The 22,777-nt window shown below is 33.3% G+C and overlaps 1 protein-coding gene across 3 annotated transcripts; it reads right to left on the bottom strand.

The window, feature by feature from the left end:
* Window positions 1-290: 290 nt before the first annotated feature.
* On the bottom strand, window positions 291-20,064 carry LOC130673112 (RUN domain-containing protein 1). 3 transcript variants are annotated; one of them, XM_057478041.1, is made up of 9 exons: window positions 19,900-20,064; window positions 19,645-19,820; window positions 19,339-19,432; window positions 12,400-12,754; window positions 8,761-8,855; window positions 7,931-8,689; window positions 6,184-6,281; window positions 664-769; window positions 291-581 (listed from the first exon to the last, which is right to left on the bottom strand). In XM_057478041.1, the coding sequence occupies exons 1-8, from the start codon at window positions 19,900-19,902 to the stop codon at window positions 667-669; spliced, it is 1,683 nt and encodes a 560-aa protein (XP_057334024.1). In that variant the 5' UTR covers window positions 19,903-20,064; the 3' UTR covers window positions 291-581; window positions 664-666. The 3 variants fall into 3 exon arrangements, with proteins under 3 accessions (XP_057334024.1, XP_057334023.1, XP_057334025.1); XM_057478040.1 differs by having other exon boundaries at window positions 675-769; window positions 19,900-20,063; XM_057478042.1 differs by lacking the exon at window positions 19,900-20,064 and having other exon boundaries at window positions 675-769; window positions 19,339-19,544; window positions 19,645-19,780.
* Window positions 20,065-22,777: the final 2,713 nt, after the last annotated feature.

Genomic DNA, 22,777 nt, shown 5'->3' with positions numbered 1-22,777 from the left:
TTGAGCAAACCATGCGTAAGTACCTACTGTGAGTTACTGGTGCAAAAAATACGTCAGACAAACACAAATCTTGACATAGGTTTCTTGATAGACGATCTTGCGAAAGACACATACGTAGAAAAACACTAGCAGCTAGGGGGAACAGTACTCCTTTTATCGAACTTTTGAATAATTTCTTAGGGCTTCATAACATCGAAATTTGTTGAAAACTCGATTTTCAAAAATCGGACCGAATAATAACTATAACTTTAAAAGTATTACTTCGTCTATTTGAATATAATAGATAAAAATATTTTCAATTGCAACCTTTATTTTAATATGACTATATATAATAATATAAATAATACAATATGAAGCTAAACTCTCTTAAAACATGAACAATCAGTTTTAGAAAATCTTTTTCCCGTACTATAAATACAGGATAATTCATTTATAACTGGAATTAATAATGTTTATAAATAACTAAAGGTACTCTCAAAAAGCGTCTTTTATATTTTGGAATTGTTGTACGGCTAAGTCAACTGGAAGATCAAAATTAACGGTTGTTAAGCGATCGAGTGTGTGAAATGCATCTTGAAATCCTGGAAAAAAGTTATATCTTTGAATTTTCATGCTCCTCCTTTGACTTTTAACTATAAAATATATTTTTATGTTAGAAATTACCATTTACGTACCAGTTTTGACAACATAACTCCATGACGTATAGTAATTCTCTAATAGATATTGACATTGCAGTATGAGTGTCAACCATACCACTAATTTATTGGCGCTAAAAATTAAATTATTTTTAATATTGACATTATAAGAAAACAGATACTTTGTTAAGTAAATTGCTCTAATTACACGCGCAATATTTATTAATTAATACGAAAAAATTGGCAACATTAGCCAATTTTAAGATGTTAGGAATTGGTCAGCCATAAGCGCCCGGAGTCTCATTCAGGTTCATGGAAAAAAAATGTAGCTCTCAGAAGTATATTGTAGAGTCCAGGAGCCTTAGGGGAACGGTAAGGTGGACAAATTTAAAACGTTTTGAAATTTTGTGGGGTTGTTCTAAACAATATAAATAGCGAGAAAAAAAAGTTGTCACCGGAAAAAAACACAGTGCGACTATTTCTTATAAACAAGAAACGATTTTTTCGTCGTGACTGCGTGAACAAACAGCTCTAAAATGAACACTATTCATCGGATTAGATCGTCCAAGCTATCATTTTGAAAGAAAAGAATCATATAAACTGTGCATTAACCCTTTAGAGTCTGACCTTAAAACCCCACTCTTCGGTCTGGCGGAGCCCGATAGAATTAGAAAGAGCGCGAAGCAACGTGACAGGGCCGTATTATAAAAGAAAAATTTTCATCTGGGCGGGAAGTAAAAAATAATTTTATTTTTTATTTTTAATTTATTAAATAATAAATATCAAAGGACTTAAATTTAAAGTAAGAACAACATTTGGTTTCATTATAAATATAGTTAAGTAATATTGCAATTACATAGCAATGTACGAATTTTTTTAAATTTTTCTAACCTTAATTTCGGAGACTATTTCCTCACGTCAACAATACTAACTACGGCACTGTCGATGAACGCATTGCGAGATTCAAACGAGTGGAAAGGTGCACACAGGTACATAATTACTCTCACATGTCACTCATACATGCTCACGGAACTCTACGATTCGCGCTCTCCCCGCTAGTCTCACACGTAGACGTTTCAAGATCCTCTGACTCTAAAGGGTTAAATTGTAATTTAAAATATTGAAAACTCTTTAAATAATAAATTTTTATTCAAAATCGCATATTTAAAAACAATAAACCATAGGCGCTTCTTTTGAGCTCTGACTGAGCTCAATAGCTTAATTTACAAAAAAGTTGTTGTAAAAGAACTTATTTTTTTTTTACAAATTTTTAACTCCTAGGGAAAAAATGTTAGCGTAAAAAAAATTGGAGAATATACAGAAAAAATGAAATTTTATTGGATATCAGCCTTCAAATGAATAAGGATCTTTTTGCATTTGATTATAGATATCTCAGCAACTAATGATCGCACGGTAATTGTGAGGGCAGCTTTAGAAAGTTAAATAAATTCCTCACAAGCCGCGTTTTTGATATTATATATTTTATAAAAAAAAATCATAATCACTAATAATCGACGACGGATACGCCTGGGGTCTATACACACCCTAATGATGTCAAACCTGAACGTTAAATTTAATAATTAAAAATTATTAAGCGGCTGAGGCAGCCGAGCGGTCCTTGTGTGGCTCGGGCGATCACCCAAATTAAGCAGCATCGAGCATTGCTACTTGGATGGGTGATCGCTTAGCCAGGCGTTGAGCTCGATCGGAGGTCTCTGACCGTTAGGCGCGGGATGAGGATCTAGTGATCGGTAAAATGGGAATTTTATCTCACTCAAACCGAACTGTACTGGCAATGGTTTTCTCTGTGGTTTCCCTTGCCCCTATACTCCCACAGCCAAGGTGGGGGGTAGGGTATCACCGTAATGGTACAGCATAGTATAAGCATAAGTCGGGCCACAGCTGCACAATGAAAGCAGAAAAAAAAAAGGAAGCAGATGCGATATAAAGAAAAAAAGTGTAAAAGGCCGTTGATACGGCTATACACTGGAACAATTAAAAAAAAAAAATAAATAATTAAAAATTATTTATATTTTAATTAATCTGGGGTAATAATACCCTAGAATGTAACAACCTAATATAATTCAAAATCATAGAAAACATTTTCATAAAATTTCAAAAAACATTGAATAAACAAATTCTATGAGCTTGGTGTATCTGCAAAATGAAAAAAAAGATATCTCTTTTGATTTCATTAGACACTAATTTGTATGCAGCATCAATTTTAAAAATTAATTTTGCTTGAATAAATTTAGCAACGCACACCAAGTACTTCGGAATTTTTTTATTCAATTTTTTTCGAAATTGTATGAAAGTGTTGGGGTAGAGCGTGGATTCAACGAGGAAGGTCTAGCTGTGTCGCGGATCGTGGCCAAGAAAACGTGCCTCTCGACCAGTGATGACGACTAGGCCTAGGCTTAGCCTTCGGGGTTGACGTGGTGATTACGGAGGTGCGACTGAGATGTCGCCGCCCCTTCGCGTTGGTACCCGGAGTTAGCCGGGGTACGTGTACGTTTATTTGGGGGATGGCAGGCCTCGTTTGCGATGCTGGAGAAAGCCAAGAATTCGCTAACTTCGGATATCACGGGGAGTGACAGTACGGGAAGGCCCGTGAGTCCATGGCTTGTATGCTTGTGAAGGTAAGAATGGATGGAGAAGCAGATTGAAAGCAGAAGAGAATGTGAGATTGAAAGAGAAGGAGTGGAGCGAGCAAGTTAGAGTGGGAGATTATCGTGTGACAGTTGGGTAACTACCGTTGTGCAAGGGAGTTGAGACTTAGCATCGCTCGTGAACGAGTCGACCCAGTGGTCGAGTTTGGAGTCTTGAAGTAAGCGGTGGTGAGTCGGAAAGTCGCCGAGGTGGACCTCGACCGCAACCGTGGATTGTTGTCGTTTTGAAGCTTGTGGCTCTGTGTATGGTGCTCTTGGAGCCGTTTGTCGCAATAATTGTCGTCACGAATTACCGCATTATTTATTTTATTTTATAATTATCTAGAAGTGTATTAAGTTTTGAGATTCGTCATCGTCGAGAGGTTCCCGATGTTGTAATCAGGTATTTATTTGCGTGATGGACCGAGAGTGCTGGACCGCGGGCCTTTTGGGCCTTCCGCGTCACCCTCGCGTTATCTTTACGGTATTTTTATTTGGTTTTGTATTGTTATTTTATTATAATCTCAATTTAATTATTCGACTTCTTACGCATCGTAAGAACCGCGACCCTCTCTCCACAACCTAGCATACTGAGCGCACCAGGACATGCCGCTACCACCGTTCATGTCTCTCATCTCCAAAGGGTATAGTTTTTAGGTTTTAATTTACGTGTACGTTTAGACCGGTTGCCAATATCGGGGAAACAAAAGTCGGCTGGCGCCCGTCAGGACCCGGAGAAGATGAGAGGGGTGATTGGTGGGCGAAGTGTAACGTAGCCCGATTTTGTATAATTAGAGTTTTGAGTTATTAAGTAATTTTTATTGAGTAAGAATTTTGAGTAATTATTAGGTTTAATTGAGTATTAAGAAATTTTACGTTACAAGCCTTACTGCCTTGTACACTTTTGCCTTTAAATCGCAAACTGCTTATTTCTCCCTCTGCCTTTATTGTGCGGTTGTGGCCCGACTTGTGCTTTAAACTGTACTGCATCATTACGGTGATGCCCTACACCCCACTTTTGCTGTGGAGGTGCAGTGGCGTAGGAAAATTATAGAGAAAACCTAGCCAGTACAGTTCGGCTTGGGTGAGGCTCTAGTGATCGATAAAATTCCCATTTTACCGATCATTAGATCCTCATCACGCGCCTAACGGCGGTCAGAGACCACCGTTCGAACCCGACGCGTGGCAAGCGGTCACCCAACCAAGTAGCAATCCTGCTCGATGCTACTTAACTTTGGTGATCGTCCGAGCCACGCGCATGCCGAACGGCTGCCTCAGCCACCTCGGTTGCTTATAATTTTTTAAAATTATTTTTTATGACTATATGTAAAAGTCCCCACTTTACTTTGTATGAGCAATTTTTATTATAATTAATAGTTTTTAGAACTCCTGTTCGGAATGATTTTTACTCCGAGGATTAAATAAATAAAAAATCATCAACTTCGCCAATCTTTTCAGTGTACTAGAATGTAAACGAATGAAAATAATCGAAATCATAGATAGAAATTATTAAAATTATTTCTTAAGCATAATAAAACAGAGCTTATAAAAAAGTGAGGTGATGATGACATACGACTCTGGTATAGAGATACATTTTGTTTCGTCGCCATGTGGAAACATAACGTTTGAAAGTGCACTTAATGCGAAACACTACCGTGTGAAATTTTGAAGATTCAATTAGTAATATTACCACTATAAAGTTTCTCTCCAGTTAGATATAAATTTACCGATTGCACTCAAGTCGGGTGAGGGGATTACGACCCAGCGCTCGACTCGGGCATGGCTCCGGCAAATTTTGGGTCTCGCGCTCAACTCGGAATCACCCGACATTTTCCATGGCTACCGTTAAAAAAGACGCTTCAATTACGTCTCTTGTCTATTTAGCTCTCGAGTATTACGCGTCGACTTGTAACTTCGCCATCAATCGCTTTGCCACGTGCAGCAGCATAACAAGTATAATCTCTTAATTAATCTCTCGTAATCGTTGTTTTCACCAGAAAAACGTGCTGACTTGAACTTGGAAAATTGACCACAATAAACCTGATATTATGTTCTTCGATACAACCACTCGTGATATTTATGTCATAGTCCTTATCACCTGTTGAATATAATATCACGGTAAAAGAAGACCACAAATGAGATATATCATAATCTTCTATTTGAAATTGGCAAACTTCACCCAGGCTACCGTATTAAACTTGTCGTGCTCATTGTCAGCGTCCTTAGAGGGATGAAACAGTCTTTCATATCTGCGCATGCCAAAATAGTCACGAGCAAAGATCCAACGGATTTGTCTCATAAAATCAAAATGACTAACGTCTCGGAGAGTAGGAAATTCATCAAGAACTGAACAAGTGGATAATAGCTTGGTCGTAACTGAATGATTGCAAATGGAGCGGACCCGTCTTAGGATGTTAAGGCGAAGATGCGTCTTCTCCTTGTGTCCTGAAGCAACCTATTCACCAATACGGGGAACTCGTGCCACGGGGGGCCTCTCCAAGCCTACTTTGACCAGAGTCTCTTTATTTCCTGAGATGATAGGAGTGTTTGACCCGTAGAAGTATGGACTCGTAGTGGTTGTCGTTAGACACCAAGCGTCAATGAGGCGAGTTCTTTAAACTCTCCTCTGAATAACGTCCACTCTTGGTCACTTGATTACATTTTTTGATTAAAGGTGTCGTCTGGGGAGAAGATAAAGGCTTTGCAGCGCCTGTATACCCTAGAAGGGTGAGGAAACGGCCTCCCGTAAAACAAAGGTGGGGATTTGGGTTTTCAGTTACCTCGACAAAGTACTTAGAGATACAATATAACACACAATGATACACGAAATACGATCGTTTCATTAGAATACTTCAGGCTTATATTTATTAAACAAAAATAATAGTAAAATATAAACTTACTTTAGTGCTGCACAAATAAAGGCTTTGAAATGAGAGTTATGACTTCTCTTGTAAGGTGTATGTGTAGCAATGATGTTTCCAATAGTAATTAATAAAGTCTAAAAAATAAATAATAGAAGTTATAATATGTATGTATATATATATATATATATATATATATATATATATATATATATATATATATGGGCAGATTCATTAATTTTTGAGGTAATCACACGGGCGTGGCTCGACAGATAGCTGCCAATTTTTTTTTTTTCAAGTAAATTAAGCTCTTCCAGTTCGAAAATACTCTTCCATGCATTGTTTTTTTTCGAGCTCAAGAAGCTCGAAAAAGTTATGTTTGATTGATCTATTAAAATTTAAAAAGTCAGAAATAATTCAAAAAATTCGATTAATTGTAATATTTTGAATTACTCGTCACCGATATCTTTTAAATTATTGAACCGATTTTGATTTCCAAGGCGGGATTCAACGCAGTTTTTCAGCCTCTTACAATATAAAAATTATTTATGAAAAATCAGGTCAACTATTCTAATGTTATTTAAAAAAAACATTTTTTGAAATTTTTTCGTTAACGATATCTCTCGAACAAATGATTCGATTTTGTTGGTTAAGGCGGTATCAGAGAAGGATTTGAAAGTTTAAGAGCTGCTGAGATTTGAAATCAATGCATAGCTATGATAAAAATTATCCGTAAAAAACATTTCTTTTTAAATTTTATTGTTTGAATTACTCAAAACGGATATGCCTTTGGCCCATGCATGTGACCTTACGACTCGTGCTGAAAACATTGCTCTCGCCACATAAAGACTATCTTAGTATCCTAACGATGCAATATACTATTTACAGCACTTCACTTAATTGTTTTCTGAATGAGTTATTCTCCTTAAATTTTTCATTCATTATTACTGCGTAATTTTTTATTAATAGTAATTATAATACTGAATGAAATGTGTCTGAACAATCAGTATATATGTAAGTTCATTTTCTAACCTTCATTAACCCTTTCCCGGATCGGAGTATCGGTGAGTCATGTGGGGATAGAGGCAATTAAAGTCCCTTGTAAGGCTATATGAGTGAAAGTTTATTGTCATCCCACCAAGAAAATGCACCTCGGGTTTCGTCGGTTTTTACTCCCACTCTAGATATTTTATGTGCTAAATGTTCTCCCACTTTTCTGTGCGCATGCGCAGTTCATAAATGTTCGGTAGTGGGGGCAATTTCCGAGGTGTATTCTCTTACTAGGACCACAATAGTTGTGGTAGTGTAAACAAGCGCCCTTTTCTACCATTTTTTCGGCCCCCTCTCTGGAAAACAGACTTTAGCCCTCTCATTTTAAGAATAAGACGTACGATTCAAATTAAAAGTAGGGATTCAAGGTCGACCGAGAAAGGGTTAATAAACTCAACTCTTTCGTCGTTTGCGCTTGCTTAATGTACTGTGCAGTAGAGTCATAGACAAGAGAAATAGTAAGGAATAGGAGAAACAACTTCCCCTCCGATGTAGGGGAAGTCGAACTTACAGAAGTTCTACTATATTACTATAGTAATTTTTCTATAAACTGTTTATGCAGAAAATACCGTAAAATTTTCTGTGTGTACACACATACAGAAATCGGCAGCTATATTGCTGACTCGTGCCTGCACGTTTACGTCAAAAAATAATGGATATGCTTACATATAGATTATAAGAATTATAATTCATACGATATAAATTTTTTTTTCACTATTATAATAAAAATAAATACCTGCTTTGGAGAATTTCTTCCATTGACAAGATCTAAATTAAAGCTTTGGGATAATCTTTGTGCCGGACTAGAATTATACAGGTGACCATTTTTTATTTCATAATACTTAATTATTAATTCCCACGCGTGCATAAAATTATAAGACACTGTTTTCTTTTGAGGGAAACAACCAACGAAAGGAACAACACTGTTACTAGCACGAATGTCATAAGTGAGTCCATGTTGTATTAAATCTTTTATAGAAATTGCTAGATGCTTTCTCACTGCTGCGGTAATTCGTGCATTAAACTGTGCTTTGATCATTTCTAGATCAGAACTATAATTATTATAATCTTTATTATCATTATTACGTTTCATATCTGCTACATTTTCCAATACATGCTCTACGGCAATATCTAATCGAGTCCTCAAATCTCGCCACACGGGAACACCTGAATTTTTATTAATATCCCGTCGAACTTGATCACTCCCACATCCCAATTGAGACATTAAATAAAGATGTAACAGTGTTATGACTTTTCTTACAGTATTAAGTGTTTTTGTATGATTGCCATCGCCTGTTTGTTTTTCTGAAAATGATTTTTTTGATTTTTTTGCAGGTATCCTTGCACTATTTTTATGAACAGAGCATGTACAGGTGCAAACAAATGTTTCTGTGCTCACTTCGCCTTGGAGATAATGAATAAAACGTTCCAAATCTGATACTTGAGTTTTTAATTGATTTACTAATTGTTCTTTCATTTTCAATGGATTTACAATCTGTGAATTTTATTTTTATGTAAAATGACTATCACAATAAAGTTCAAAACTCATATCGAATAATATATTACCTCATTTATAGCATGATCGACTTGCCATCTTAGATCGTCAATAGGTAATTTGCACAAATCATCAACTTCAAAGTTAAGTTTTTCTTTAAGATGATCTGGAAAGCAATATAATATCACACTGATGGCAAATTTTTATTGTGAAGCACTCAGGAAAAAATATTATAATAAAATCAACATACAGTCGAATTCCATTAACTCGGACAGTTAGTTACGGGGGAGTGAAAATTTCCCGGAAATTTTGACTTATCGAATGCCACTTCTCCTTTAAAGAGCCAACTACGCGCATGCGCCCTGCCATTTACATGTATAATATATATATATATATATATATATATATATATATATATATATATATATATATATATATATATATATATATATATATAATATATATATATATATATATATATATATATATATATATATATATATATATATATATATATATATATATATATATATATATATATAATATATATATATATATATATATATATATATATATATATATATATATATATATAAATATACACAAACACATACAAATGCATAGCATCGGGTAGGAGATAGGGTAGTTCGTAGTCGGGGTCAAGATTGAGGGAAAGTTCCAAGTTAATGGAATCCGACTTAATGAACTTCGACTACCCGATGAAAAAAGATTTTATACAATTGTATAAAATTATATACAAAAAATGGCCCGATCCAATTGTATACAACTGTATAGAAATTGTATACAATTCTATACAAATGGTATACAAGTCTATATAATCATATACAATTTTATACAAATTATATACAAGTCTATATAATTATATACAATTCTATATAATTGCAATATATAGAATTATATATAATTATATAGAATTGTATACAATTTGTATAGAATTGTATACAATTGGATCGGGCCATTTTTCCTATCCAATTATATATAGTCTATATATAATTATATATAGTCCATATATAATTGATATATAATTCTATACAATTGTATAAAATCTTTTTTCATCGGGTATGTGATTTCCGAGTTGAAAAATGCCTACATAAAAATTGTATTATTTTGTAACACAAACTATTTTTGTTGAATTTCAACATTAAATTTGAGTCAAAAATTCAACGTAAGGTAAAACTTAATAAATGTCATTAATTTCTATTTTCGTACTAGGTAACAGATTTAAGTTTCGAATTGTAGTTCGATTTTTGATTTTCAAATAACACAGTGAAATGTGTTAACTTAAGACAAAATAGTCAACATATCAAATTCAACAACAACCGTTTTCTAAATTTTTCAAAAAAAGTCGAATTTTTTGAAAAATTAAAAAAAATGTTTGGAAAATCCAAAAGTGCACGCCTCATAACGCTTATTTAATTTTGAAGTCAAAATAACTTGTATTCCTCAATTATACTCCTCAATTACAGAGTAGAACAAAAAAAAATTTTCGCTACTATCACGCTACTGTTTATGTCAACATTTGACGTCAAATACAGTCGACTCTGTCTAAAGGTTCTCTGCCTAAAGGTTCCCGCTGTCTATAGGTTCCAGGATACATTGCTTAAAGGTTCCCGGATATTCCCCCACCCGCTTTCTCGAGTGACGAATCACAATTCAGTTTTCGAGCGCTAACTTTAAATTCACGTTTTTTTGAGGTTATGTTTACTGCGCAATGTGTTCGTTTTAGCGTGCGCCTCGGCGCTCGAGGGGAATATATTGTAGGGGAAGTGCTGATGGTGGGGAGGGAACCTTTAGGCAATGGTCCTGTCCCGACGTGGAACCTTTAAACAGAGTCGACTGTAGATAGAAAAAAAGTAAAAAAGAGTTGTGCAAAAAAAAAGCCGTCTGGATGCAGCACCGGTAAAAGGCCCACAACTGAGTATATCTATATATATGAGGTTTGCAAAAATATCCGTCAGAGGTAGCACCAGTGGAACAAAACATACACGGGATTTTGTATACAAAAATGCTATCAGGCATCACTTTTAATTTAATATTTAAAAATCGATAGAAACTACGATAGTGAATATCGAAAGAGTTCATCTTGAGAAAATTCTGAACAAAATAAAAAAAAACCGCTCTCGATACGATAATTTTTTCGGCAGTTATTCTGACTAAATCCCAAAAGAGTTAATACATACAGACATCCGGACGTCCAAGTAAAATTTTTTTCAAACTCGTTTTTTCTTTAAAGTAGCAGAACCAATGTTCTTTATAAAACATAAAATAAGTTTTCTCAAGTCTTTTCTTGATATACGTGTACTCATATTATCCTATCGATGAAATATGAAAGTAATAGAGTCATTTCAAGGCCAGAAAATTGCTTGACCTTGACGAGTTGAGAGTAGAGCACTACCTCAAACGCTTCGCGTTATGAGGCGTGCAAAATCTTTAAACGACTATAACTTCTAAACTTTCTGGCCAATTTAGCTCATCTTCGAACTGAACCAAGCTCTTTGGTTGAAGAATATGTGTTAAAAATTTCATTAAGATCGGTGTAGAATTGTTGACGCTATCGTGGGAGAACCGCACGTTATATCTTATATATATATATATATATTAGGGCGAGCCAAAAAAAACCAACCGATCGAATTTACGTCTTAAAAAGGACCTATATATCGAGAAAAAAATTCTCCCATTGGGTAAAATTTTTAGCTCAATTTTAAAAGGTGTCGGTAGCCATTTGAAATTTTCCATTTAAATAACATGCAAAAAAATTTTTTTGATTAAAAATATTATAACTTTTGAACCATGTGAGTCAAAAATTCGGCTCTAGAATATTCTTGTAGGGCATTAAATTTCTTAAAAGAAAGTGCTAGGAGTCGAATTTGTAAACTTGATATTTCGTATACTAAGAGGCTATCAAAGTCTAGAGTAAACAGAATCATACAAATTAGAGGCTTTATTTGGATTTTCCAAATACTTTTCTTTTATTGTGATCGATAACAAAATATTATTTGTCACAACGTGGATATTGTTGGTGATTTCATCGCACTACATGTAGAACAAATTTTCTCGTAGTATTGATATTTTTAATAATAAAGCCTTAAATTTGTATGATTCTGTTTACTCTAGACTTTGATGGCCTGTAAGTATACGAAATATCAAGTTTACAAATTCGACTACCAGGACTTTTTTTAAAGAAATTTAATGCCATACAAGAATATTCTAGAGCCGAATTTTTGTCTCACACGGTTCAAAAGTTATAATATTTTTAATAAAAAAAAATTTTTTTGCATGTTATTTAAATGGGAAATTCCAAATGGCTACCGACACCTTTTAAAATTGAGCTAAAAATTTTGCCCAATGGGAGAATTTTTTTCTCGATATATAGGTCCTTTTTAAAACATAAATTCGATAGGTTGGTTTTTTTGGCTCACCCTAATATATATATATAAATACATGTATATATTTTTTTACCAATAGTATTTCTGAAACCTACTTGACTCAAATAAATAGAAAATGTTAAAATTTTTGTAAAGTTGCGTCATGAGGACAAATACAATAGTTAGATTTTTATAAAATCTACTAAAAATAAAATGATTTTAAAAAAACATCTACAAAACAGGATTTTTATAAGCCAAAATAGGTAAAGCTGTCTTGTAGATATTTTATTGGTAGCAGAAATTTAAAAAAGCTAATCGACTTACTTATCAGTAAATTTTGCCGTTCTAGTATAACACTTTGCGGTAAATCTTGACCATCAGTTTCATAAGCATAACGTTCTAAATCTTCCAGTTGTATCTTTAATTGATTGATCAGTTCTTTCTGTTTGGTTTTTTGCTGTGCAATTTTAGATTCTATTTCAGTGTCAGTACACTGCTCAAAACTTTTGGTTAGTGATGTTTCTGTTGATGATACAAGAGCTTTGTTTGCGTCAGATTTATAAGATAAAATGTTGGAGACATCTGGAATTCCACGAAATGCAAATTCTTCTAATTCTTTCAATAAATTTTCTTTTTGATCTGTAGGTGCATCAACTATTTGCCGTAGACGAAACTGAACCTGTTTTAAATAGATTTAATTAACTTTGCAGAAATAAAAAAATTTTTTTCTAGATCTTCGAAGTATATATGCATAAATATATACACTGCAGACAGAAAATTTATAAGCACTTGTGATACACTGATTTCTTATCATACAAGCGTATTTGTGATTTTATGTTTTCTATATATATTTGAGAATAGCCGACTACCGGTATACATGTGGAATTGCATGGGAACCCATAGAAATCCAAATAGAAAAGTATGGAATTATGTAAGAATCCACAAAAATTAATATACGAGCGTATGGATTTATATAAGAATCCATATAAGAAACTGGGTAACATGACTTTATCTTTCTGGACAAAATCTTCCTATGACAAAATCTCTCCCCTGATTAAACAACTGAATTCGACCGAATTAAAAATTTTAATTCGGTTATATTCTGTTGAATTCTGCAAAACAGAATTCAACTGAATTGAAAATTTGAATTTGAATTAAACAGAATAAAACCGATTTAAAAATTTCAAATTCGTTTTAATTCAGTTTAATTCGGATTCAGAACTAGAAATTGGAGAATTATTTTCGAATTAATCAGAATTAAACCGAATAGAATTATTTAAATTCGTTTTAATTTGGACAAATTCTGGTTTTCCTGCCGAATTAGACAGAATTAATTTTTAAGTTAGGTACCGAATCAACAGAATTTATCTGAATTAAATAGAATTAAAAATCTCTATTGGCCGTACTATCACTTCAAAAATTTGAGGTTCTGTGATTTTGATTAACTTTACAGTAAGTTTACGTCAAGTTCTTGCAATTGACGATGATGTCAAATTTGGGCTGGGAATTTCCCATGATTTTATGCATGTATGTGTAACACAATCTATTTATTTATGATATACACATAAAATGTGAAAAAAAACCTGAATACGATTCCAGTCGTAAGTGTAGAAATCATTATGATTACATAGATTATTATAAGATCTCGTTTATAGAGATCGTGTTCAACAGATTTTGGCCTGGGGAAATTTTGTCCTGGAGAGATTTTGTCGTGGGGAGATTTTGTCGGGGAGATTTCGTCTGGGGGGATATCATGGTGGAACCAAGGAACTGTAAGTATCGGAATTTCCATGTAGGAACTTGACATACCCTAGCAGACCTGATTTACCGTAAATTTACGATAATTTTACCGTAAATCTACCGTAGAATACCATAAAATTCGAGTAGATTTACCTAAATTACGGTAAAACCACCGTAAATTACGGTAAATCCACCGTAATTTACGGTAAATCGGTACTTTACGGTGGATTACCGTAAATTACGGCGGGTATACCGTAAATTTACCGTCGAATACGATAAATCTACCGTAAGAAATTCGGGTGGATTACCGAATTACCGTAATTTACGGTGGATTACCGTATTTCCGTATTTTACGGTAAATCCACCGTAATTTACGGTAAATCGGCATTATACGGTGGATTACCGTAATTTACCGTAATTTGGGTCCGTTAGGGTAGAAAATTAGATATATGGATTTCTGCGTAGAAAATTCATATAGGAATCTGGGTTACTCCATAAGCAATTTCTATAGAACCTGGGGTATCTGGATTTCTATGTTGTGACGTTACGTTGCCGAAGGAGAGTTGGGGGTGCAGTAAGAGTGAGCATGTGTGTGCAGTGAAATATTTAGTCAGAACGTGTGTAGAGATGAGTATTGCAGATGGAGAGTTGAGTGTATGGAGAGCGCGTGGGCGGTGAACTGAGTGTGTTGAGAGTATGAGAGCAGGAGTACGTGTACGGTCCGCTGCATGTTTTGGAGTATACGTGTGATGGAGCGTGTATTTGACGAGGGATATCTAGCTATGTCATGGATAGGGATCGAAGTAATGTGCCTCCCGACTAGTGATGACGACTATGCCTAGGTTTAGCCCTCGGAGTGACGTGGTGATTATAAAGGAGTGGCTGAGATGTCGCCGTTACTTTATGTTGGAGTCCGGAGTTAGCTGGGGTACGTTTTCGGTTAAGTTGGGAATGGCAGGCCTCGTTTGCGATGCTCGAAGAACCCAACAATTCGCTAGTTTCGGGTACCACGGGGACTGACGCTACGGGGAGGTCCGTGAGTCCACGGCTTGTATGTTTGTGAAAGAACGAATGAATGGAGAAGCGAGAATGTGAGTGGCGGAGGAGTAGAGTGTGCGAGTTAGCAGAGTGGGAGTTAGGAGAAAAGCAGTTGCTTGAGTTCCAGTGTACTGAGCAGTTGAGTTTTGGAGTTTCTAGAGTGCTAGCGAACCAAAGAGTCAAGTTTTAGAGTTTGGAGCGAGTGGTTGTGAGTCGGAGAGCCACCGAGGTAGGCCTCGACCACAGCCCTTAGCTGATACTGTTTTGGAGCCCGTGGCTCCAGGTAGTGTGCTCTGGGAGCCGATTATCGTAGTGTTTTTCGTTCCAGAGGCGGACGTCTGCGAGTTACCGCATTATTTTAATTATATTAAAAATTTATATGGAAAGTGTACCGAGTATTCATCTTCGTCTTTGTCGAGAGGTTCCCAATGTCGTTTCAGGTATTTATTTGGCTGACGGGCTGGGAGGACTAGACCACGGGCCTTTTGTGCCCTCAGTGCCTCTCCCGCGTCATATTTACGATATTTTGTTTGGTTTGGTTTTTTTGATTTATTTTATCTTTAATTTAATTAATCGAGAAATTTCTTCCACGAAGTAAGAACCGTGACCCTTTCTCAACAACCTAGAATACTGAACGCACCAGGACATGCCGCTACCACTGCTCATATTGCTCATCTCCAAAGAATATAAATTTTAGATTTTAAATTTACGTATACATTTATACCGGTTGCCGGCTTGCGCCCGTTAGGATCTGGAAGAGATGAGAGATGACCGGTGGGCAAAGTGTAACGAGGTCCGATTTTGTTTGGAGTCCCGAATTCGAGTATTTGAGTATTTTATTGAGTGAATTTATGGAGTTTAATATCAAGTTTTAATTTTTACGTTCCAATGTTCATCATCTATTGATACGATTATATGAATAAAAGAACCGATTAATATTCTGTTGGCAAGATATTTTTGAACAAAAAATTAATTAATCGATGCCCAGACAGCATTCAAGTCGGAATGACTCCTTTACTTGGTCTTTTTGAGGATGTCCTCAAGAAGTCTTATAATGACTTCTCAAAGATGTCATTTTTAAGAACTCTTAGTTGAGAGTTCTTAAAGACTCCATAAATAAGACGTTAGTTTTGTTACGGCTAAATGTATTCTTTTTTAAACTTCTTTATGAAGTCAAAATTAGGAGCTCCTTAAAGACGTCATGGCAAATTCATACTGAAGTCTTATTTGCGAAGTTAGAAAAAAAGAACTCTATGAGAACTCTTTTTAAAGACGTCTTACTGAGTTCGCTAGGTGGCTCATTCGACATCTTGAGAACTTCTTACAGAATTCTTTAAGATGTTGATGAGACGTCCAAATCATAAATAGGAATTCATTCAGACCTCATCAAGACGTCATTTTGTTATCGGGGTGCTCTTTATATCAGTATTCATAATAAGTTATTGATTTATTAATTAACTCAAGAAGTATTAATCTTTATGAAAATTACAAATAATTTTAATAAAACACTAAATTAGCAATCGTATAAAGGTATTGTACTCCAGGAAATTCCATGAAAACACATACGCTTGTTATTGTTTAGTTACGCTTAAATTTCAGTCACAAACTATTTACCTTGATTAAAAACTCTGATTAGAAAATTCTAATCGGGTTTAATCGGAAATTTCCGATTGACTTTCAATCAGTTTTTGATGGGATTTAATCGGAAAATTTTGATTTAATCCGATTGAAAATTAGTCAGAAATCAGAAAGTTAATAGCAAAAAAAAAATGATTTTCCGATTGAATCTGATTGGAAAATTTAGATCGAATTTAATCAGCATTTAAAAACAATAAGCAAATAACATATAACCAGAGCCAGGATTTTTACTTTGATTTAAAAATAACATTTAATAATTAATGCTGTCAAATTTTTGATATTACAGCAGAAATATTGGTCGTATAAAAAAAATTTTTAAATAAAAGTTGTTTAAAATTTAATTTTATACAAAAAATGTCTCCTACAATTTTTTGTAGAACTAATAAGAAAGCCGTAATTTCAAATTTAAGATTTCCATAATTATCAAAAATTTAAGTGGCAGTGTTACAATTCTACTTACAACATCTCTACTCAAGGGAAGTAGCTACAACTCTACTCACAGTTCTTTTTACTCAGCTACAACTCTACTCACAAAGAATTGCAATTTTATTGATAGACTAAATTACGTGAGTAGAGTTATAATAGCTGAGTAAAGATATAATTGAGTAGAGTTAAACCTGAGTAAAAAGAACTGTGAGTAGAGTTGAGGCTGAGTAATAGGGTGGGCCGAAAATCCGCTTTTTTTGAATTTTCATTATTAATACCAAAAATATTTTTCTTTATACAAAAAAAATTTTTCGGAAAACAAAAAAAATTTTAGGTCGATATCTTAGGCTCGCCAAATCCCGCTAAAGTTAGAAGTTGTTTAAAATTTTTTTTCCAACTTATTTTGATCACAAATTTAATTCTCTACAAAAAAGGTCCTGAAATAAAATTGCGTAAAGTTAATAGTTACTGAGATAATTGCAATTTTGTTCTCAAAAATATAATTTTTCAAGATATTATCACTTTTTCAGGGTAAAATATGAATTTTATCATATAAATTTCATGGAAAATCAAATTTCTTACAAAATTAGTCTTCTGGTAAAAACTTGAAATTTATAGGTATTCAGAAACTGGCAATTTTATGTTTAGATAGTCACATTTCTCGTTATTTGGTGGCTTTCACCAAGAATTGCTATTATCTTTGTAACTATCAACTTTGAATAAATTTTTGTTAGGTCTGTTTTGTAGAAAATTGAATTTCCTACGAAATTTTTATGATAAAATTTATTTTTTACCTTGAAAAAGTAATAATATCTTGAGAAAATTTCTTTTTTTAGAGCAAAATTGCAATTATCTCAGTAACTATCAACTTTACGTAATTTTATCATAGGACCTTTTTTGTAGGGAATTAAATTTCCGATCAAAATGTGTTGGAAAAAAAATTTTAAACTTCTAACTTTAGCGGGATTTGGCGAGCCTAAGATATCGACCTAAAATTTTTTTTGTTTTCCGAAAAATTTTTTTTTTGTACAAAGAAAAATATTTTTGGTATTAATAGTGAAAATTAAAAAAAAAGCGGATTTTCGGCCCACCCTACTGAGTAAAGTTGTGAGTGAGTAGAATTGTACCTACTTCCTTTGAGTAGAGATGTTGTGAGTAGAATTGTAACACTGCCATTTAAATAATTCATTATGAATCTTAATTTTGAAATTACGGTTAAAATATTGGTCGTATAGAAAAATCATAAGAGGCATTTTTTTTGTAATATTAAATTTCCTATAACTTTTGTTTTAAAACTTTTTTTATAAGACCAATATTTTCGTCTTAATGTCAAACACATGAACCATTTATTTCGAAATTGAGGCAAAAATCTTGTCCCTGCATATACCCTAGTAGCAATGGAATTGGGCAAGATTCTTTGGCAAGATACTTGGAGAAGCACTTTGTAAAGAATTGTACAATTCTCGACCAAGACACTTGATCAAGAATCTTTATCCAGACTGGCTGCAGACTTGGGCCAGTCTGTGACCAGAATTTGACCAGATTCTTGACCCAGAGTTTTGACATAGACTTGGGCGAGAAACGCAAAAGACGACGAGCGCGCACTTATTTCCCTCCTTTCCACTTGAATGTAAAAAGTATAGTATTGCAGTGGTTCTCATTTATAGTTGAGTCAACAAGTTTAAAAATGTTATTTTTTTAAATTACGCATTGAGTTTGTAGTAATGCCTAGAAAAATTGATTTTCAGAATTTTCTAGCACTTAAAAAATTTCGGAAGTTTTTGAATAGATTAAGATGAATAATTAAAATTATAAAAAATGGAAATAGAATTCCGAAAGTTGTGACAAATAGAAAATTGCTTCTTCTTTAATAATCGTTTTTTAATTTTACGCTTCCTCTATTAATTTTTGAGTTATTGCTAATAATCAGAGTCTCTCGTTTTTTCTATTTGATTTTGACTAGTAAAAATTGCTATTTTTATTTGTAAAAAAAAAGTCTTGTCAAATTTAATGACGAATTCAATAAGCTGTCGCTCGCATTTTTAAAAAAACTAGATTCATTTTCTACAGAGAACTCATTTCTCGACTACAGTATTATAAATGAAACTAATGTAGAATGAGAACCTCTGTATAGGATAGTCCCAAAGTTTAGCAATAGACAGCTCCAGATTTCTGGTCAAATTCTTGACAAATTCTGACTACAGTCTGGCTCAAGTCTTGACCAATAATCTTGGTCAAGAATCTGGACCAATTCTTGTACAATTCTTGATCGAAAATCTTTTTAAAGTATCTTGATCCAGGCTGGTACAAGGCTTTGACAAAATTGCTACTAGGGTAACTTTTAAGCGTTTTAATGAAAAGATTTTCTTAAAATATTAATTATACAAATGATAAATTAAATTAATATTAAAATAATTCTACCTGGGCAAAATGTGTAGTTAATGCAATTAGTGATGAATTGAGCACATCTTGTTCCTCTTCTAATACCTTAAGTCTGTCCATATTGTATGAAAGACTATCAAATATGATGTTAGTAGTCGGTAAATTTCCAAAATAGATAAAAATCCAGTTTTACATATAATATTAATGATTAAACCCAAATATTTATATTAAATGGTATGCAATAACTATTAAAAATGAATAAATGAAAGGTCGATAGGATCATGCATTAGACTACGCACTTAATTAATTAGGATAGAATTAATTATTTTAAAAATGTTTTGTTACTTTTCCATATTATCATTGTATTTGCATTCACTATTGAAGTCATCGTCAACATCATTAGCCCCCACTGGTGCCCATCTTTCACCCGATGGTCGTTCATTTTCATCTGAAGTATCGTACTCCTCATTTTCATTTATACAATGTTGTTCTTTGGAAAACAATTGAAGATCCACTTGGTCCTGAAATTATAATTTAATTACAATAATTATGAGTCGATTTTTAAAGCAATGTTACGGCTTTCAATTATTATTCCCTCACCATTTTTAATTAAATAAAAAATAACCAATTATACTACATAGAAGTCAAAAAAATTAATAATAAACGACAATTATCACGGTCAACACCACAAATTACCGTAACCATTTAGTTTTTGTTAGTTACGTCTTTACACATCAGTTCTAAACCCATCACACGAATCAGCGAATTATTCAATCATCGATTAAGATGAAATTTATACACCTCACATACCTTATGGTAACAAAAATCGAAATGTTTCATCTCGTCTCATCTGCTGGTAAAAACTTAAAAATCTTTCTGATAGCCACCTTATCCACAAGTTAACTTCAAGCTACTGCCGTATTTTAAAGCCAACATAAAGGAAAGTGTTGGAGAGCAAGCACCCTAAAGCCACTTTAGCTTGAAATTGACGGTAATTTGATGTTAAAATTACTTGAAATTTGCTGCCTGAATTTGCCGACAACTTGACAGCAAAAGTTTTTCTTCAATTTAAAAGTAACTTTTTACGAAAAAATAAGTTGGTAATGTTCATTCTTGCCATTTCAGAAGGCAAGCAAATTTATACATAAAATTGTCTACAATTTGACAGTAAAAAAATACGTAACAATTTTTCAAGTCAAATTAACAATAAATTGAGATAAAATTTGCCTGAAAATTGGCAACTTTTTTCTAGTCAACTTTTGAAGTGAATTTGCATTCTAATTCGGGCAGTAAATTTACCTCAAATTCAATAGCAAGTTGCATACAAATTGTCGTAGGAAATGAAAAAGTCAGAAATTGACGGAAATTTGACGAAAAATTCAAGGAAACTTTTGTAAAGTAAACTTTTGCAAAAGCAAACTGTGCTATTAGGGCAGTTAACTTTAAGTTGACAGTAAATTGTCTGTACCTTGAATTCAATTTGACTACATGAGTGTGAATGTAGCAGACATCAGACAAATTTAAAATTCAAAATAAGTAGAGTAAAGAATTTAAAAAATGCATTTATTAATTTTCAAATTTTTTAAATGCGCATTTTTTAAAAATTTAATTTTATTGATTATTTACTCTATTTATTAATAATTTTAAATTTGTCTGATGTCTGCTACATTCACACTCATTTTGACTACAAGTATTACTGTCAGACAATGACGTTAAGTTAATTGAAAGTTTCACTTCAAGTTGACGGCAAGTTTCTCAGTTAAATTACATTCAGATGACGGAAGTAGATTTACATCAACTTGCACGCAAGTATCCAGCCAAGGCTTATCAGAAACTTGTCGTTAAGGGTCGGCAATACTAACCGAATTTTTGAATTTTACTTTCCTAATTACGTTTTGAATAATTACGTCACTCGAATGGTGAAAACCTTCCGAAAAAGTTTGTCTTTCACATTTTTTCGGAAGCTATTAAAATTTCTGTAATAACAATTGATCAATAAATTAAAAGAAAAGTAAAATTCGAAAATTCGTTTAGTACGGCCCAGCCTTAAGTTAGCCGAAAATGTTTCACTGCAGAACTCGCTGAGCAATTATATTGAAAGTGTGGCTATCAGGGTACCTCTAAATTGAGCAAAAATTAACCGCACAAAAATTAATCGAACAAAAATTAACCGCAAATTTTTCTTTCCAACTTTTGCTGTCAAATTTACCGCAAATTCAGCCAGCAAATTTCAGGCAATTTGAATGTCAAATTACTGTCAATTTCAAGCTGAAGTTGTTATGTCCTGGGAGGTTACTAGGATCGGAGCTGACGCCACCTCCTGGACAGTGGGCAGTTCGTTGTCACGCGGGACCAATTTTGAATTTGAAAACAGAGATAAATTTATTGTTGACTATGATGATGATGATTATGATTATTATTTAATGAAGTTATGAAGTTATGGATAAGGATAGATGTAATTGATAAAATATCTTTTATCTGAAGACTGAGTTTTATTATAAAGTATAGATAAGATTTGATCAGTAATAACAGTTGTGTTCGTCAATAGTTCTCGGAGAGAAGTGAAGTTACATCAGACGGCAGAGAGATCTCTGACTCTCCACTCTTCGACTTCTCCCATCATTCTCATATTCATACACATACTTGTGTTGTATATGTACTTATACATATCAACGTTCTTTCTAATTATATACTTATACATTTATACTTCCTACTAATACACGTACGAGATATGAGTTTACACATCTACGTTCTTTATTTATCCGTTCTATGATTTTACTTACTACTCATATTCCATTTTCCTGTACTTAAATACAATCTTTTAGTTAATTATTCTATATTTAATTATTTAATACGATTGACATTATTATTTATCATGAAACACCATTATAATTATTCTAATGCTATATTTCTATATTTCTATTAATTTATTTATTATACGAGTCACTCTTTATTTAATATATATACATATTAACAATAATAGTTAAGTTCTTGAGATATGGTTCTCATTTATAAGTAACATTTATTTATTAAATATATCTTTTTCTTATTTGTTTATAGAGTATGCATTTGTTTATAACCATATTTACTGTTAACTATAGAACAAGGGCCTATTCATGATTTTTATGCGTGTGTTTTGTTTAGGTTTTAAGTATCGGGTGACAGGAAACGTTCCAAGACCACTCAACTGTATTTATATTTCTCTGAATACAAAATAAAGATTTATTTATCTATTTATTTAAAGTTTCTTATAATAAAAATATATAATTTAATAAGTATGTGCCACGACGATTTATTATTTAAACTATTGACTAAATATTGATAAGACGCAATAAGTGTAGGAAGATATTAATATATGATTTCAAATGAAATTTAAATGCGCGCCTATTTATGGATCTCAAGTTCACTAATTAATTAACAGGTGGAGGCACCTGATGCCACTGAGGACATAACAGCATGGGTAGTAAAAAAAGTGTTG

This window comes from Microplitis mediator, chromosome 8 (assembly GCF_029852145.1).
Source record: "Microplitis mediator isolate UGA2020A chromosome 8, iyMicMedi2.1, whole genome shotgun sequence".
Taxonomy (NCBI): domain Eukaryota; kingdom Metazoa; phylum Arthropoda; class Insecta; order Hymenoptera; family Braconidae; genus Microplitis; species Microplitis mediator.
This window is presented reverse-complemented; position numbering and strand designations above follow the sequence as displayed.

What these genes read in the sequence shown, in the direction of transcription:
- LOC130673112 (XM_057478040.1), bottom strand. An exon ending in ACGGCAAAATTTACTGATAA is followed by an intron (nt 8,856 to 12,399) that starts GTAAGTCGATTA and finishes ATTGCTTTCCAG; the next exon opens with ATCATCTTAAAGAAAAACTT. An exon ending in TTTATTTGTGCAGCACTAAA is followed by an intron (nt 770 to 6,183) that starts GTAAGTTTATAT and finishes TTTAATTTTTAG; the next exon opens with CGCCAATAAATTAGTGGTAT.